This window comes from Herpailurus yagouaroundi, unplaced genomic scaffold (assembly GCF_014898765.1).
Source record: "Herpailurus yagouaroundi ecotype Mexico unplaced genomic scaffold, PumYag 254, whole genome shotgun sequence".
NCBI lineage: Eukaryota > Metazoa > Chordata > Mammalia > Carnivora > Felidae > Herpailurus > Herpailurus yagouaroundi.
This window is the reverse complement of record NW_024412471.1, coordinates 1859350-1879297: the sequence shown is the minus strand read 5'-3', so window position 1 is coordinate 1879297 and position 19948 is coordinate 1859350. Positions and strand designations below refer to the sequence as shown.

The 19948-nt window shown below is 37.2% G+C and overlaps 1 protein-coding gene across 2 annotated transcripts in view; it reads right to left on the bottom strand.

Annotated features, from left to right (window-relative positions):
* ARNT (aryl hydrocarbon receptor nuclear translocator) overlaps positions 1–19948 on the bottom strand; it is an 80650-nt gene that overhangs the window by 55112 nt on the left and 5590 nt on the right. For both annotated transcript variants that reach the window (XM_040461188.1, XM_040461187.1), the window contains exon 2: positions 463–574. In XM_040461188.1, coding sequence (XP_040317122.1) covers positions 463–574 — 112 coding nt within the window. The remainder of the gene's footprint in view (positions 1–462; positions 575–19948) is intronic.

The window sequence follows — 19948 nt, the reverse complement described above, 5'->3', positions numbered from 1 at the left end:
TCTCTCTGCCCCTCCCTTGCTCTCTCTCTCTCAAAATAAATAAATAAACATTAAAAAATAAAATAAAGCATATCAGAGGGAATGTGTCAGGAACAGGTGAAATAGGTGAAGGGGATTGAGAGTACACATATGATGAGCACTTGAGTAATGATGTACAGAATTGTTGAATCACTATATTGTACACCTGAAATTAATATAACACTATATGTTAACTATATAATAATTAAAATAAAAAACTTAATAAAAAAATTAAAAAAAAAAACCTGCACAAAAGAAAGTTAGATAAAAATGTTAATTCTGTGTAAGGAAAAAATCCAGGAACTAAAGAAAGATATCTGACAGCAGCGTAGTAAGTAACCAGTTGAAGTGAAAGGGTTAAGCATAGCCAAGAGGATTCAGCCACTAACTAAATCAGGCTGGCTTACAGGAGAGACACTCACAACACATGATATCCAAACTCACCCTGATCTCCGCTTAATAGCCCTGTGGACAATGGCTCCTCCACCTTGAATCCCAGCCCCAGGGTTTCCTGAGGCAATGGCTGGACCCAGTGATGGTACATCTGATGTCATTTCTATCAAAGAAAAATGGAAATGTACATTTAAAAAAGATAGTCCTGTCTTCTTATCATCATCATCATCAAGTTAGCTTCTTGGAAGAAAGGCTCAAGCTATGGGTGAAATCTCAGTAGTTTGCTAGAAAACCCTTATGCTTATATCCACATTGCTCTTCTTAAATTCTTACACTGGTGAAAGTATACATTCCCTACTTCACTTCTCCCTGCTTCACAGAGTTTGGAAAAGGGAGTACTATATTCTATCTGCAGCCTTTACTTTAAAAAAAAATTTTTTTTCTTCAACGTTTTTATTTATTTTTGGGACAGAGAGAGACAGAGCATGAACGGGGAAGGGGCAGAGAGAGAGGGAGACACAGAATCAGAAACAGGCTCCAGGTTCTGAGCCATCAGCCCAGAGCCCGACGCGGGGCTCGAACTCACGGACTGCGAGATCGTGACCTGGCTGAAGTCAGACGCTTAACCGACTGCGCCACCCAGGCGCCCCAGCCTTTACTTTTAAAAGCTTGTGAGGGGCGCCTGGGTGGCTCAGTCGGTTAAGCGTCCGACTTCAGCTCACGTCATGATCTCACAGTTCGTGGGTTCGAGCCCCACATCGGGCTCTGTTCTGACAGCTCGGAGCTTGGAGCCTGTTTCAGATTCTGTGTCTCCCTCTCTCTCTCTGCCCCTCCCCTGTTCATGCTCTGTCTCTGTCTCAAAAATAAAAAATAAACAGTAAAAAAAAAAAAAATTAAAAAAAAAGCTTGTGATAGTGACATAATGTTAATCTAAAACACACACACACACACAAAATTAGTTTATACATTTTACTCATGCAGCAAACTAGTAACATATCCTTTCACTTATTTTATTTGGAAAATGAAAAACAAACAAACAAACTGGAATTCTAACTCTACCTAGCAATATAACAAAGCCTCACTCACCTTTCTCTTCCTAAAGTGCTGCCAGTGAAAGCTGGCTAAAACAGGTTTAAATGAGATCCAATGTCACATAACACAAGAATATCCAAGCTTCAATTTAAAAAAAAGAAAGAACCATTCATCATACCAAGAACCAAGAAGATTTCAAATTGAATGAAAAATAGCAATCAGTAGATGCCAACAATATGGCATAAATGTTAGAATTATCTCACAAGATTCTAAAAGCAGCCACAATAAAAATGCTTCAACAATTACTAACACAGTTGAAACAAATACACAAGTTGAAAGCCTCAGCAAAGAAAGTCTAAACAAAGATAAGATATAAAGAAGAATCAAATAGAAATTTTAGAACTGAAAAATAACTGAAATAAAGTTAAGTGGATTGATTCAACATCAGAATAAAAGGAACAAAGAGAAGAATCAGTGAAATGTAAGACACAACACTAGAAATTATCCATTAGAGTCCTGAAAAAGAGAAGAGAAAGAGGACAAAGCTGAAAAATAATATCTGAAAAGTTCCCAAATTTGTCAAGAGATGTAACCTACAGATTCAAGAAGTTGAGTAAACCCCAAAAGGACAAACCTAAAGAAATCCATCCCAACACATAACAATTAAACTTCTAAAAAGTAGCTAGAGATAAATGATACCTTACTTATAGAAGAAAAATAATTCACAACAGCAGAGTTTTCATCAGAAACCATGGAGACAAAAAAAATGTGGCATGATATCTTTTAAAGTTAAAAAAAAAAAAAAAAGTCAACCCAGAATCCTACACCCTGTGAAAACATCATTCAGGAACAAAGGAGAAATCAACACAGTCTCTAATGATTTAAAAGTAATGAGCACTTGCCACCAACAGACCTATCCTAAAAGAATGGCTAAACAAAATTCTCTAAACAGGGAAGAAATTACATAACAAGGAATTTTGGAACACAATACATCAACATATATCAAAGAAATAAATAAACACACAATATGCAAAAATATGGGTAAAAGCAATAGGCTTTCCTTCTCCTTTGAGTCCTCTACATTATGTTTAATGATTGAAGCAAAAAAATACAACACTCTCTGTTTCTAAATGAATACAGAAAAAATAATTAATACCAATTACAAATGGGGATATTAAAGGGTGGTAAGATGTCAACACTTAAAGTGTTAAAATGACACCAACAGACTGTGATGTTATGAGACATAATGCAATGCTCACTACAGCAATTACTGGAAAAGGTATACAAGGTGATACACCAGCAAACATAAACAAATCAAAATGGGATTCTTACTTAAGATTTTTTTTAGGTTTTTTGTTTGTTTTTTAGTAATCTCCATTCCCAATATGATGCGGCTAAAACCCACAACCGCAAGATCAAGAAATGCACACTCTTCCAACTGAGCCATCCAGGTGCCCCTCAAAATGGAATTCTAAAAAATGTTCAAATTACCTACAGGAAGGCAGAGAAAAAAAACACAGAAATAAAAACCCAAACAAACAGAAAACAAAAAATAAAACAGCAAACTTAAGCCCTAACATATTAATAATTTTATGTAATTAATATAAATGTACCAATTAACAGAGATTGGCAGAGCAAATTAAAAAACATAACCCAACTCCCAACTACATGCAGTCCACAAAAAAGTTGCTTCAAATATAACAGCAGAGACAGGTTGGAAGCAAAAGAATGAAAAAAGATATATCATGTAAACACCAATCAAAGGAAAGCAAGAGTAGCTATATTAATAATCAGATAAACCGACCACAGACAAAGCACATTATATAATATTCAAGCCACCAAGAAGACAGTTGGTATGTATGTACCAAACAACAGAGCTCCAAAATCTGTTAAACAAAAACTGACATAAAAGAAGAAAATAATTATAGTTGGAGATTTCAACACCCCTCATTCAACTGACAGAACAATTAGACAGAAAATCAGCAAAGATAAAAAAAAAAAAAAAATGACAACCTCAATGAACAGGGTCTAATTAACATTTACAGAAAGATTCCACCACACAATAGCAGGTACACATTCTTATATTCCTTATATTCTGTCCCCAGAATATAAACCAAGATAGAATATATCCTGAGCCATTAAACAAACCTCAACAAATTTACAAGAATGAAATCACAGATTGTATTCTCCAACTACAATGGAATTAAACTAGAACTCAGTAACAGAAAGAGAACAGGAAAATCACCATACACTTGGACACTAAACAACACACTTCTAAAAAAAATCAATGAATCAAAAATGAAGTCTCAAAGGAAATACAAAGTACACAGAAATAAAATATGAATGTAATCACAAAACAGTAAAATTTGTGGGACACAGCAAAAGCTGTACTTAGAGACAATTTTATTGTGCTAAAATGCTTATAGTGGAAAGAAGAAAAATCAAATAATCTAAGTTTCCATTTTAAGAACCTAGAAAAAGAACAAAATCAGGGCGCCTGGTTGGCTTGGTTAGTTGAACACCCAACTCTTGGTTTCAGCTTGGGTCATGATCCCAGGGTTGTGGGATTGAGCCACAGGCTGAGTGTGGAGCCTGCTTAGGATTCTCTCTTTCTCCCTCCGTCCCTCTCCCCCACTTGGGCTGTGTGGTCTCCCTCTCTCAAAAAAAAAAAAAAAAAAAAAAAGAACAAAAAAAACCCAAAAGCAAGCAAAAGGAAGTAATAGACAACATAAATCAATGAATTTGAAAACAGAAAAATATTTTTAAAAAAATAAATGAATTCAAAGCTGGTTCTTTAAATAGATCAATAACATTGACAAGCCCTCAGTTAGACACAAAAAAACCCACTACCAATATCAGAAATGAAAAGAAGGAAAAAAATGAAACAAAAAAAGGGATATCACTACAGACCTTGAAGAAACCAAAGAGATAAGTGGTAATTCTAGGAACAACTTACAAATGTAAATTTGACAACTTGGACAAAACAGACAATTCCTTAAAAACAAAAACAAAAACAAACTAAAACACCTGACCCCACATAAAACAGATGACTTGAATGATCCCACAATTATTAGGAAATTGAATCCATAATTTAAAGACTCTCAAAAAAGAAATCTCCAGGTCCAGACAGAATGAATTTTACCAAACATTTAGAGTTAATATCATTTCTACACAATCTGCTCCAGAAACTGGTTGAGAAAGGAGACACTAATTCACCTTATGAAGCTAGAATTACCCTGATACCAAAACCAGGCAAACTCACTACAAAAACAAAGCAAACAAACTGACAAAAAGCTAGAGCTCAGGGGCACTTGGGTAGCCCCTTCGGTAGTCAGTTAAGCATCCGACTCTTGATCTCAGCTCAGGTCTTGATCTCACAGTTGTGAGTTCAAGCCCCACGTTGGGCTTTGCAATGGTTGTGAAGCCTACATAAAAACAAACTAGAGATCAATACTCCTCATGAAAACAAATACAAAAGTTTTGTTTTTTTTTTTTTTAGTTTATTTATTTTGAGAGACAGAGAGAGTACACACATGTGAACAGGGGAAGGGCAGAGAGAGAGAAGGAAAGAGAGAATCCCAAACAGGCTCCACGCTATCAGCACAGAGCCCAATGTGGGGCTCAATCCCACAAATGGTGAGATCATGACCTGATCTGGAATCAAGAGTCATATGCTCAACCAAGTGAGTCACCCAGGTGCCCCAAGGAACAAAAATTCTTACTACGAGCAAATAAAATTTAGCAATATGCAAAAGAATTATACAACATGACCAAATATGATTTATTCTAGAGAAGCAAGAATACTGGCTCAACATTTAATTATCAACCAACATAATCCACCATACTGCCAAAGAAGAAAAATAACAAATGATCCATCAACTTATGCAAGAAAGCATTTAATAAAATTCCACACTAATTCTGCTTAAAAAAACAAAACAAAACAAACAAACAAAAAAAAAAAAACCAGAAAAATAAGAATAGAGGGAAATGTCCTCAACCTGGGAACAGAATCTACCCCCTACCACCAAAAAACCCAAAATAAAAATAAATAAGTAAGTAAGTAAGTAAGTAAGTAAGTAAGTAAGTAAAGAAGCCTAAAGTTAATATTATGCTTAACGGTGAAAGACAATGCTTTCTACGATTGGCAACTAGGCAAGAATGTTCCATCTCATCACTAAATCAAACATAGTGTGGGAAGCTCTAGCCAGTGCAAAAATGCAAGAAAAGGAAACAAAAGGCATAAAGATCAAAAAGGAAGATATAAAACTGTCCCCATTCACAGAGGGCATGATTGTCTTTGTAGAAAATCCTAAGGAGGGGTGCCTGGGTAGCTCAACCAGTTGATCATCCAACTTTCTATTTCAGCTCAGGTCATGATCTCACATCTCATGGCTCTGTTCATGAGCTCAAGCCCCACATCAAACCTGTGCTGACAACACGGAGACTGCCTGGCATTCTCTTTCTCTCTCTCTACCCCTCCCCTGCTCGAGCATGTACAATCTCTCTCAAAATAAACTTAAAAAAAAAAAAAGTAGATCACTTATATATTGCTGGTGGATGTAATATAATACAGCCACACAGCCACTCCAGAAAATAGTTTGGAAGTTTCTTTAAAAAATAAACATGCCACTAACATACAAACCACCACTACACCAGTGGGTGTTTATCCCCCAAAATGAAGACTGTATCTACACAAAAACCTGTCCACAAATGTTTATAATACTTTTATTTGTAATAGCCAAAAACTGGGGGTGGCGGGGGGGGTGGTAAGTCCTTTAATAGGTGGACTACCTGTGATATACACCCAAATCACTGAATACTACTCGGCAACAAAAAGGAATGGAATATTATTACTACACACAACTGGATGAGAATCACGTGAGTGAAAAAAGCCAACAATAAAAGCTTACATTATGTATAATCCTATTCATAAAATACTCTTGAAATGACAAAATTATAGAAATAAGGGACAGATTGGGGTTGCCCAGAGGGAGGGCACAAAGAAAGGTGTGGCTTTCAAAAGGCACCATTAGGGACCCTTGTGATGGTAGAAATCTGTGTCTTGGTCGTGATGGTGCCTATTAGTTTTGCAAGACACTATCATTGAGGGAAACTGAGTTAAGGGTAGGAGATCTCTGTATTACTTTTCATAACTGTATATGAACCTAAAATTATCTCAAAATAAGAAGTTTGGGAACACCTGAGTGGCTCAGTCAGTTGAGTGTCCAACTTCGGCTCAGGTCATAATCTCACGGTTTGTGGGTTCAAGCCCCACATGGGGCTTGCTGCTGTCCGCACAGAGCCTGCTTCGGATCTCTGTCCCCCTCTCTTTCTGCCCCTCCCCCACTGGTACACACACACTCTTTCTCAAAAATAAGCAAAACTTTAAAAATAATAGGTTTGGAGGCGCCTGGGTGGCTCTATCAGTTAAGTGTCCAGCTTTGGCTCAGGTCATGATCTCACGGTTTGTGGGTTCCAGCCCCATTTTGGGCTCTGTGCTGACAGCTCAGACCCTGGAGCCTGCTTCAGATTCTGTGTCTCCCTCCCTCTCTGCCCCTCCCCTGCTTACACTGTCTCTGTCGCTCTCTCTCAAAAATAAACATTAAAATAATAGTAACATTTAGTTTAAAAGTTTTTAAAACACTTTTATCGCTTCTCGGCCTTTTGGCTAAGATCAAGTGTAAAGGTTTTTAAAACACTTTTAAAGTCATATACTTCATCTTCCTTTTGAACTTTAAAATCGGTCAAGTACTATTAAACAATTCATGAAATTAATTCAATGACATTAAATTTATATAGTAATTTTGAAAGAAGAAGAGCATCATGACTTTGAATTTCCTCATCCAGGAATATGGTATGTGTTACATTTATTCAGATCTTTTCTAATGTCCTTTAATAAAATTTTATAGTCTTCCTAAGTCTTATGTATTTCTTCCTCTAATTATTTTTAGGTAATTTATAGTTACTAGTATTATTGTGAATTAAATCATTTTTCCATTTCAACTTCTAACTGGTTTTTGCTAGAATAAAACAAAACTATTGATTTCAGTATATTTATATTGTATCCAAATTACTAATTTGTCTTACTTAAAAGTATTTAATTTATTGGATTTTTTTAGTATAAAATCACATCATCTATAAGGAATGATTATTTTACCTTTCCTTACTCAATATTTACAGTATTTTGTTTTCTTCTCTTACAACATTATTGCAAGGTTCTTAATCCATGGGTCAATGGATAAAACCCTCCCTCCACCAGGGGAGGCTGGTTTGTGAACTTGGAGGAAAAATTTTATCTTTATTCTCATTAATCTCTAACTGAAATCTAGCATTTCCTTCAACCATGAAAGTACACAGTAAACCACCACAGTATTAGTAACTGTGACTGTCATCAGTAGGAATCAGATATTTTTATATCACAATTACTAAAAATATTTAGGATTAACATCCAATACTACTCAAAAATAGGGTAATTATGGGATGCCTGAGTGGCTGAGCCTCCAACTCCTGATTTCGGCTCAGGTCATGATCCCAGGGTCGTGGGATCAAACCCCATATCAGGCTCTGCACTGATAGCACAGAGCCTGCTTGGGATTTTCTCTCTTTCCCTGTCTCTGCCCCTCCCCTGCTTGTACATGCACAAGCATTTAAAATAAATAAACTTTTTTTTTTTAACATTTATTTTCCTGAGAGAGAGAGAGAACGAGCGAGCAAGGGAGGGGAGAGAGAAAGGGAGACAGAATCCGAAGCAGGCTCCAGGCTCAGAGCCGTTAAGCACGGAGCTGTCAGCGCAGAGCCAGATGCAGGCTCAAACTCACAAACTGTGAGATCATGACCTGAGCCAAAGTCAGATGCTTAACCGACTGAACCACCCAGGTGCCCCTGTAATACTAACATTTTTAAATATTTTTATTATTTAAGTGCATTACTATAGAAAAATTAGAAAAGATGCAGTAAGCCAGGAGATAAAACTTTTCAATCTCTAGTAGTTCCACTATATATTGCTATTTTATGCACTGAATAACTAAGGGATTATCTAAGAAAGGTTCAACAAGGAGAGCAAGCTGTCTCCTTGTATTCCAGCTTTTCCAAGCACGTGCCAGCTGAGTCTAAGGGTTCCAACATGGCCGAAGAAGCAGAGCCTTTTATTTAGGGGTAAGGGTGACATAAAAGTGAGGTAAGAATTTTTTTTACCTACAAAGCAGAAGTTCTGCTCCTGAGTTTTACAAGGAGTAAAGGGGGAGTAGAGAGTGCATGGATAGTAATACCTAACACTTTTTTCTCAGCCCTCACTGTGGGTTAGGCACTACTGTGAACAACCTGTGTGCCTCTCATTTATTCCCATAATGACCCAAAGGAAGTGAGAAAGGGTTCAACAGTTCTCACCAAAGACGTCCACGTCCTACAAAAGGTTAAGCAACTTTGATCTAGACAATCTCCAAAGCAAACGTGGATATATCTCTGACTTATTCATTATTTCATTGGACTTAATTTGGGGGGGGGGGGGGTAGTTCTATGGATTTAACAGCTTTTTTTTAAAAAATCAGGAATGGATTTTTTTTAATCTGAAGCAAATACTTTTGTAAAGTATTTATTAATATAAAAGTTTTTTCTTTTAGTTTGCTAATGACATAAATTATAGAAGTTTTCTCAGATTGAACCATCTTTTGAGTTCCTGGACTAAACCTTACTCAATAATTCCAGAAGACTGAATAATCTAAAACTCCATGTCCACCTAGAATCTCAGAATGGGACCTCACTTGGAAACAGGGTCTCTGAAGATATAATTGGCTAAGACTGGGTCGAAATGGGTTAGGGTGGGCTCTAAATTCAATGACTACTCTCTTTATAAGAGCAAGGAGAGAAACCTAGATACAGGGAGACAGAAAACGGAGTGACATGTCCATAAGCTAGAGAAGGAGAGATTTCTGCCTCAGAGACTCCAGAAGGAACCAAAGCTACCAACATCTTCATTTCATATTCTGAGCCTCTAGCACTGTGAAAGAGTATTTTGTTTGTTTGTTTTAAATCCCCAAGTATGTGAATTTGCCACAGCAGGCCTGGGAAACTAATACAATAATGATGTATGATTCTTTTAACATACTCTGGATTTGATTTACTAAGATTAGCTCCTTAAAAAAATTTTCTTAACGTTTTTATTTTATTTTTGAGACAGAGAGAGACAGAGCATGAATGGGGGAGGGTCAGAGAAAGAGGGAGACACAGAATCGGAAACAGGCTCCAGGCTCTGAGCTATCAGCACAGAGCCCGACACGGGGCTTGAACTCACGGACCGCGAGATCATGACCTGAGCCAAAGTCGGACGATTAACCGACTGAGCCACCCAGGCGCCCCAAGATTAGCTCCTTTTAAATGGAAGAAGAACTTAGGATAGCATAGTTAAGGAATATTCTTATTCCACTGAAGTCAAGTACCTTCTACTCAGATCACAATTTGACAGAAATTACAGAAAAACAATAAATATAACATATTTTAGTCAGTCAACATAGTCTCCCAGATTTACCAAAAAGCTACTTCTAAACATAACTTCCTTTCCTGAAATATGAGAATAATACAAAACTAAATTCACTGAAAACAGGACTGAGGAAATCAGAACTGATAAAAAAGCATTAGAAGCTGAATAGACAAGGGGTGCCTGGGTGGCTCAATTAAGTATCCAACTCTTAATTTCAGCTCAGGTCATGATCTCAAGGTTGTGAGATCAAGCCCCTCCCTCTCCCTCTGCCCCTCTCCCACTTTCTCTCTTAATAAAAGAAAAAAGTTGAATACATAATATGAACATTTGTTCATAAAGAAATACTGGAACAATAATCCATCATATTCTTAATGTCTAAAATATGAGTCACTTTGAGAGCCACCTGCAGCCGGTTAAGTGTCCAGCTCTTGATTTCGGCTCAGGTCATGATCTCACAGTTCGTGAGTTCAAGTCCCACATCAGGCTCTATGCTGACAGTGCAGAGCCTACTTGGGATTCTCTGTCTCCTTCTCTCTCTTCCCCTCCTCCAGTCGTGCTATCTCAAAATAAATACATAAACTTTAAGCAAAATAAAATATGAATTACTTTGGATATGTTTTTAATTTTTTCTTTATTATTCTTAAAATCTACCTCCAAACTATATTTACAATAAACTGCACCTAACCTAAAAACACAAAACCTCTTTTATGCATGTCTTTTATTATAAGTCCAGGTATTTATAACTGCCCTTAATACTGGATAAAGAATGTACTTAAATACAATTAAAATGATGACGCATCACTGCAAACTACAGTAATCAAAACAGTATGGTACTGCCACAAAGATATACATACCAGTGGATTAGCGAGTCTAAAAATAAACCATTATATGTATAGTTAAATGATTTAACAAGGGTTCCAAGACAATTCAATATATTTTTTTTTAACAAATGGCACAGGAAAAACTGTATATCCACATACAAAAGTACCCTTACTTACATCACATATACGAATCAGCTCAAAATAGATCAAACACCTAAATGTAAGAACTAAAGCTAGTAAACTCTTAGAAGAAAGCACAGGAGGAAAGTATCATGACAATGAATTTCGTAACTTCTTGAAGATAATTTGCAAGATGAAAAAAGTTCTGGAGGTGGATGGTGGTGATGGCTGTACAACAATGTGAATATACTAAGGGCACTGAACTGTACACATAAAAATGGTTAAAGTAGCAAATTTTATGTTATGTGTATTTTGCCACAATAAAAAAAAACTATAATATATCAGAAAAAATTTTTTTCCAGAAAAATTTTGAAGTGGCTCTGTATCACTGAAATGGAAGGTTATCTACCATATATGATTATAGAAAAAATAAGCTACAGAAAAAAACATATAAAATGTTCTTTTTTAAAATTTATATGTATAACAAAAGCCTGGAAGAACTCATATAATATTAACTGCATGCCTACTATATGCCAGGCACTGTTGCAGATCCCAGATATAAAGCAATAAATAGAACAAAGATCCCAATACTTACGAACTTTATATGCTAGTGGGAGAGAGAAATCAACAAGAGAAATAATTAAAATGTAAACCGGATGACAATATGAAAGTGACATTTTACAGGAAAAAATAGGTAAATAACAAATTTCATATGGTTCAAACTAATAATTTGTTATACAGTGATAAATAGGGAGAAAAATAAACTATAGGAAGTCAAATCAGAAGTATATAAAGGTCGGGACACCTGGGTTGCTCAGTCAGTTAAGCAGCCGACTTCACCTCAAGTCATGATCTTGCAGGTTGTGAGTTTGAGCCCTTTCCGACTACACCTGAAGTCATGATCTTGCAGTTCATGAGTTTGAGCCCTGCATAGGGCTCTGTGCTGACAGCTGGGAGCCTGGAGCCTGCTTCAGCTTCTGTGTCTCCCTCTCGCTCCCCCTCCCCTGCTCGCACTCCTTGTGTGTGTGTGTGTCTCACAAATAAACATTAAAAAATATATATTTAAAAAAAAAGAAGTATACAAGGTTGAAGGATAGGAGGACAGCAATTTTATTTTTTTAATTTTTTTTTTAACGTTTATATATTTTTGAGACAGAAAGAGACAGAGCATGAACGGGGGAGGGGCAGAGAGAGAGGGAGACACAGAATCCGAAGCAGGCTCCGGGCTCTGAGCCATCAGCCCAGAGCCCGAAGCGGGGCTCGAACTCACAGACTGCGAGATCGTGACCTGAGCTGAAGTCAGACGCTCAACCGACTGAGCCACCCAGGCGCCCCAGGACAGCAATTTTAGATAGTGAGGAAAGACATCATTGAAAAGGTAATAGGAAATAGGAGATAAGAAAAGGAGATAAAGGAATTAACCATGCAGGTATCTGGAGAAAATGCATTCCAGACAGAGTGCAAAGACACAGGGTGAGAACATGCGTGTTAAGTTCTAGAAATAGTATGGATGATATCATGGCTAGAATGAAGTGAGCAAAGGTTACACAATAAACTAATAGTGGTTATCTCTGAGATGGCATTTAGAGACTTCTACATTTAATTTTCTGTATATCCATATTATTTTGTCTTTTACATTAAGCATATATTACTTTTATAACTGGGAAATACATGATCCCAAGTTTTTATTTATTTATTTTTATTTTAATTTTTTTTTAACGTTTATTTATTTTTGAGATAGAGAGAGACAGAGCATGAACAGGGGAGGGGCAGAGAGAGAGGGAGACACAGAATCGGAAGCAGGCTCCAGGCTCTGAGCCATCAGCCCAGAGCCCGATGCGGGGCTCAAACTCAGGAACCGCGAGATCATGACCTGAGCTGAAGTCGGACGCTTAACCGACTGCACCACCCAGGCGCCCCGATCCCAAGTTTTTAAAAAAGAAAATGAGTGTGGGGGGGGGGGGGCGCGCATGCATTGAAAATCTGAGAGAACACAGCTCAAACTTTACAATTAGATAAACCTAGATTCCAATCCTAGGGTTACCACTTACCACATGTATGAACATAAGCAAATTACTTAATCTTTCTGAGTTTATCTGTAACATGCAACTAATAATAATACCTACCTTTGGGGAAGATTATATTAGATACTGCAAGTGAAAAGTACTTAGCATAGCATCTGACACAGTGTAAGTAGTACTTAAATAGTAGCTTTATAAATATATATCAAACACCAAAATGTTAACTGATTTTGCAATTATTAACTTTTTCATTACAAAAGTAATATATTAAAATACGGATATATAGGGTGCCTGGGTGGCTCAGTCAGTTAAGCATCCGACTCTTTATCTCAGTTCAGGTCTTGATCTCAGGGTCTTGAGTTCAAGCTCTACACTGGGCTCCACACTGGGCGTGGAGCCTACTTAGAAAAAAAAATATATATATATACTGCACACACACACACAATATTATAGATATACAGAAAATGCTATACATATCCAGAAAACCAAATGTGAAAGTCTCTAAAAATATTCAACAATACAGAAGCAAACAATCAAAAGTAAAATCCTTGGGGCACCTGGCTGGCTTAGAGCATGCAACTCTTGATCTCAGGGTCATGAGTGCAAGCCCCACACTGGGCATGGAGACAACTTAAAAAAAAAAAAAGATTAAATAAAATAAAAGTAAAATCCTCTACACACGTACTCCAATCCCACCTCCCCCCTATGGTATTAATATTTTGAAACCTTCCAAATCTTTTTCTATATATATTATAGCGTGGGTAATTTTTACATAAGACAGGGAGAGATCATATTATATTTATTCTGAATCTTGTTTTTTCCATGTAATAATATACTGGAAGGTGTGTCATGTCAATAAATACAGGTAGCACACTCTTTTTAATATACGGTACTTCACAGTACAAATGTATACATTTATGACATTCAAACTATCACTATCATAAATGTTTCAATAAATATAACTGTGTATCTTTATGCGTGGTAACAGTATTTCTACACTAACAAATTTCTGAAAATGACTCCCTGGATGTAAGGGAACATATTTAATACTTTGCACATTACCCTCCAAGAAAGCTACACCAATGAAGAGCCTCACCAACAATATCAAATTATCCATGTGTCCACCAGCCCTGGGTTCTGGCAATCCTTCAAATTTTTACTGATTTTCTAGGTATAAAATGATTATCATTGTTGGTTTAATGTTCATTTATCTGTTATTAGTAAGACTGAGTATATTTTTATACTATTGCTAATACTTTTTCTATTTCATCCTATAAAATTTAAATAGTGATTACATGTAACATCCCTAAGAAAAAGCAAAATCTTCCCATAAAAAAATAAAGCTCACTTCTAGTAATAGGTTTATATAGAATCCATGAGTTAGAGGAATTTAGAGAAAGAAAAGATGATTCTGAAATGGTTTAAATTAAGATGCGGCACAGTCTGTAGCACAGAGAAGGTGCTCAGTAACAGGAAAAAGTAAAGGAAACAGGGCAGCCAGCCAGCAGTTTCAAAAAAGTAAAGTGAATGTGGGCCTCAGAAAAAGTAAAGGAGAGGAAAAAGGCATTCCACATAGACAAAGGACATAAGCAAATCCTAAAGGGAGGTATGAAAATAGTTGTGAAGAACTGTCAGACCTATACAGAGCACAGAGTCTGTATTTGGGAAAAAAAAAAAAAAAGATCTCAAGTGTTAATTGTGAGAAGGCCTTGAATGACAAGATAAAATCTTAGATTTGATTTAACAAAGACAAAATATATCTTTAAGTGAGAGTGACAAAAATAAAATGTAAATTAAAGATTAATCTGACATATTTAAAGTTTGAAGTAATAGAAGCAGGGAAATGAATGAGACTAACCCAAATGAGGTGATAAAGGCATAGTATGACAGTGGGATAAAAAGTAAAGGAACCTCTATAATTTTATTTTTTTTTCAACGTTTATTTATTTTTGGGACAGAGAGAGACAGAGCATGAACGGGGGAGGGGCAGAGAGAGAGGGAGACACAGAATCCGAAACAGGCTCCAGGCTCTGAGCCATCAGCCCAGAGCCTGACGCAGGGCTCAAACTCATGGACCGTGAGATCGTGACCTGGCTGAAGTCGGACGCTTAACCGACTGTGCCACCCAGGCGCCCCGGAACCTCTATAATTTTAAGCTATATAACTTCTGAATAAAAATAAGGGGGTAGGGGTGTCTGGGTGGCTCAGTAGGTTAAGTGTCCAACTTCGGCTTAGGTCATGATCTCACAGTTTTGTGAGTTCGAGCCCCATGTCGGGCTCTGTGCTGACAGCTCAGAGCCTGGAGCCTGCTTCAGATTCTGTGTCTCCCTCTCTCTGTGTCCCTCCCCGGCTCACACTCCATCTCTCTCAAAAAAATGAATAAACATTAAAAAAAAAATAGTGAGGTAAGTGTATACATCTACTTTTTTTCTCTTCCACTAAACATTTATATAAAGAAGAAAAACAATTTTATACAAGACATAAAATCCATGGATAGAAAAAATGGAAGAAAGAAAAGAGCAACAAATTTTTGGAAACTGGAACCTTTGCCTTGATAGATCCACAAGAACTAAATCCTAGGGCACCTGGGTGGCTCATTCGGTTAAGCATCCAACTTCAGCTCTGGTTGATGGCCCGTATCCAGTTCTCTGCTGTCGGCAGAGAGCCCACTTTGGATCCTCTGTTCCCCCTTCTCTCTGCTTCTCCCCCTCTAGCACACTCGCACATGCACACTCTCTCTTTCAAAAAAAAAAGAAAAGAAAAAAGAACTGAATCCTAAGCCAACAAAGGGAGAAGCAGAAAACTACCTCAATATATGTTAGAATCCCCCAAAGTCTCAGGAACTGGTGACTCCAGGTATAGTAGTGGGAGGTGTGTATGAATGAAAGCTAAAGTAAAAAGGATTGGTTCCGGGTGCCTGGGTGGCTCAGTTAAGCATCTGACTTCGGCTCAGGTCATGATCTCATGGCTTATGGGTTCGGGCCCTGTGTCGGGCTCTGTGCAGCTCGGGGCCTAGAGCCTGCTTTGGATTCTGTGTCTCCTTCTCCTTCCCTGCTTGTGCTCGCGTGCGCTCTCTCTTTCTCAAAAATAAACATATATTAAAAAAAAATTTTTTAAAAAAAGGATTGCTTCAACATCTGCTTAAGCAGCAGGTGGATTTCCAGGTCCTCACCCTGTTCCTTCTAGCAGGGAAACTGCCCAATATATGGAAACAAACTAAAATGAAAATACAACAATCCAAACGCTTTGGGATGCAGCAAAGGCAGTCCTGAGAGGAAAATATATTGCAATCCAGGCCTATCTCAAGAAACAAGAAAAATCCCAAATACAAAATCTAACAGCACACCTAAAGGAAATAGAAGCAGAGCAGCAAAGATACCCCAAGTGCCCCCTTCCTTTCATTTCTAATTGTGGTATAGCTTACACAGAGCAAAGTGCAAAAATATTAATTACACAACTCAATTAATTTTTATATATGTATATACCCATGTGACCACAACCCAGATAATACAGAATACCATCACTCCAGACAGCTTTCTTTTTTTTAGGTTTTTTTTAAAGTTTATTTATTTGTTTTTGAGAGAGAGAAAGAAAGAGACAGAGAGAGACAGAATCCGCAGCAGGCTCCAGGCTCTCAGCTGTGAGCACAGAGCCCGATGTGGGACTCCAATTCACAAACCACGAAATCATGACCTGAGCCGAAGTTGGATGCTTAACCCACTGAACCACCCAGGCGCCCCCAGACAGCGTTCTTGTGCACTGTCCTTACCCCCTCCATCATAAAAATAACTACTCTTCTGACCTATGTTTATTATGGGTTAATTTTGCTACCTTTATCTTCAAATCATCAGAATCATATGGAATATATCTGGCTTCTTTCACACAGTATTGCATCTATGAGAGTTATCCATATTTTGCAAAATAGTAGTTTATTGCTGTGTAATATTGTTATGCAACTGTGTCATAATTTATTTTATACATTCTATTGTAACTGGACCTTTGGATTGTTTCCGGTTTCATACTATTATGAATGAAGTTTTTATGAACATTCTTATATATGTCTTTGGGGAACACAAATATGTATTCATTTTTGTTGGGTATACACAGAATTTAAATTTCTGGGACATATGGCAAACATATGCTTCATTTAGTGGATACTTCCAAATTATTTTTCAGAGTGACCATACCCATTTACACTCCTATCAGCAGTGTATTGGATTCCAGTTGCTCATCAGTCCTTCTAATTTTAGCCATTCTGGTGTGCACTGATGGTTGATAATGTATCTCATCATGGTTCATCTTTTTAAAATAAGTTTATTTATTTATTTTGAGAGAGAGAGAAAGATTGAGCAGGGAAAGGGCAGAGACAGAGTGGGACAGAGGATCCAAAGCAGACTGTGTGCTGACAGCAGAGAGCCCGATACAGGGCTCGAACCCACAAATTGTGAGATCATGACCTGAGCCGAAGTCAGACTCTTAACCAACAGTCCCCCAGGCGTCCTGGCTTATCTTTCCCTAATGATGTTTATCTTTAACTAATGATGTTGAACACCTTTTCATAAACTTATTGACTATCTGATAAAAAAAAAAAAAAGGAAGAAAAGAAAGAAACTGCCCTAATTCCACCCTGTCAAAAGACTGATTTGTTCTCTGGAGAGTATAAATCATTTTGATCTATTTGCCCTAGTCGGGGGAAACCAGGCAAAGCTGGAAGTGAGAGTACCATACTGAAAACAGGGAAACTAACAGCAGCGTATGCAAAATGGGTGCTTCACTCTTCCCTTGCTGTACTGCCTCTTCCCTGTATTCCATGTTTCCTCTTGGTTTACTCCTACTGGTGAAGAGTATCCTCTACTAAGCTCTTGAGAAACAGTGTAAGGGAGAGCTTGGATATATGAAAACATCTTTCTTATATTTCACTAACTGATAGTTTGCCTAGGTATGCAATTCTACGTCGGAAATTATTTCCCCTAAGAATTCTGAAGGCATTGCTCCATTGTCTTCTACTGTCAGGTGTGACTACTGAGAAGCAAGACCAATCTGATTCCAGATTCTTTTGAACTGACCAATTTTTTTTTCCCTGTAGCTTGTAGGATACTCTTTGTATCTGATGCTGAAATCTCATGATATTGTGCCTTGATGTGGGTGTGTTTTCATTCACTGGTCTGTCCCCTTCAATTTGAAAACTCATGTCTTCTACTGCTGGAACATTCTTTTAAACAAAAACAACAAAGCTTGGTTAAAAGAGATGAAAATGGTTGTTACTGGGGAGAAGGAACTGAGAGAGGGAGTAGAGGACTGTTTTTGTAAGAAATCACGTAAAACTAAGTCTTTAAATATATGCATGGATAATTTTAATTAAAATAACAAACATACATTTAAATGTTTAAATATATGTATTTTAATTCATTTTTTTAAATTTTTTCTTCATTTTTGAGAAACAGGGAGAGACAGAGCACAAGTTGGCGAGGGGCAGAGAGACAGAGAGAGAGAGAGAGACACCCACACAGAATCCAAAGCAGGCTCCAAGCTCCCAGCTGTCAGCACAGAGCCCAACACAGGACTCGAATTCATGAACCGCAAGGTCACAACCTGACCTGAAGTCAGATGCTTAACCGACTGAGCCACCCAGGCACCTCAATTTTATTTCATTTTTTTTAATGTTTATTTATTTTATTATTTATTTTGAGAGAGAGCATGAGCAGGGGAGGGGCAGAGAGAGGGGGAGAGAGAGAATCCCAAGCAGGCTCTGCACTGTCAGCACAGAGCCTGATGTGGGCTCAAACTCACAAACCGTGAGATCATGACGTGAGCCAAAATCAAGAGTCCAACACTTAACCAACTGAGCCACCCAGGTACCCCTAAATAAATATTTTAAATATATTTACATGATTAAAACATTTCATATGTTTAAATATACGTATGTTTTATGGAGGAGAAAAAAAAGATGATGTGATAACCAATCAGATAAATACATGAAAGAACCTAAAACACCTCTAGTTGCTTAGCCTGGGGAACTGAAAAAACTGTGACAGTCGTGAAAGATACAGAAAAGTCAGGAAGGGCAACACATTTGAAGGAAATGCTTGTGAGTATATACATAAATAGCGTATTAAATATTATTCAAATAGAGATAGCTCTTAAACAGATGAAAATATAGAAAAGAAGTTTATGTGAGAGAACAGGAATAAAAATTTTTGGGAATTTTTTTTAAGAATCTTTAATATAGGGGTGCCTAGGTGGCTCAGTCAGTTAAGCCTCCGACTTCGGCTCAGGTCACGATCTTGCAGTTCACAAGCTCCAGCCCCTCATCGGGCTCTGTGCTGACAGCTTAGAGCCTGGAGCCTGCTTCGGATTCTGTGTCTCTCTGTCTCTCAAAAATGAATAAATGTTAAAAAAATATTTTTTTAAAATGTTGACAATGTAAACGAATTGCCAACAATCAAATTGTCTCTACCCCCTACTAGTTATGAGACTTCAGACAAACCACTTATTCACTCTGTGCCTTAGTTTCCTCATTTGTAAAACAATAATACATACCTCATAAGACTGTTGCAAAAATTAAATAATACATACATATATATGAAGACTAAATGAAATAATACATTTAGAATAACTGGCATATATTAATAAATGCTATTATAAATTAATTCATGATGTTAATGACTTTATTAGTACTACCCTTTCAGAGATATTTTCATGTTAACAGTGCATAAAGATATGAACCCCAACATTCATTTATTCAACCAATACTCACTGAATGTCCTAGGCACCACTGGGAGCAGTGGAGAGTGTGGTGAAAAAGGAAGGTAAACATCCTGTTCTCATGGAACTTAAATTCTAATTAATTGTAAAAGTCATAAACTTTGTCCATTCAACTATAGTGAAAATGTAGAGGGGAAAATGCAAAATGAAAAAATGATGAAGAGGGGCACCTGGATGGCTCAGTCGCCAGAACATACAACTGTTGATCTCAGGGTTGTCAGTTTGAGCCCCACAATGGGTGTAGAGATTATTTAAAAAGAAAGAAAGAAAGAAAGAAAGAAAGAAAGAAAGAAAGAAAGAAA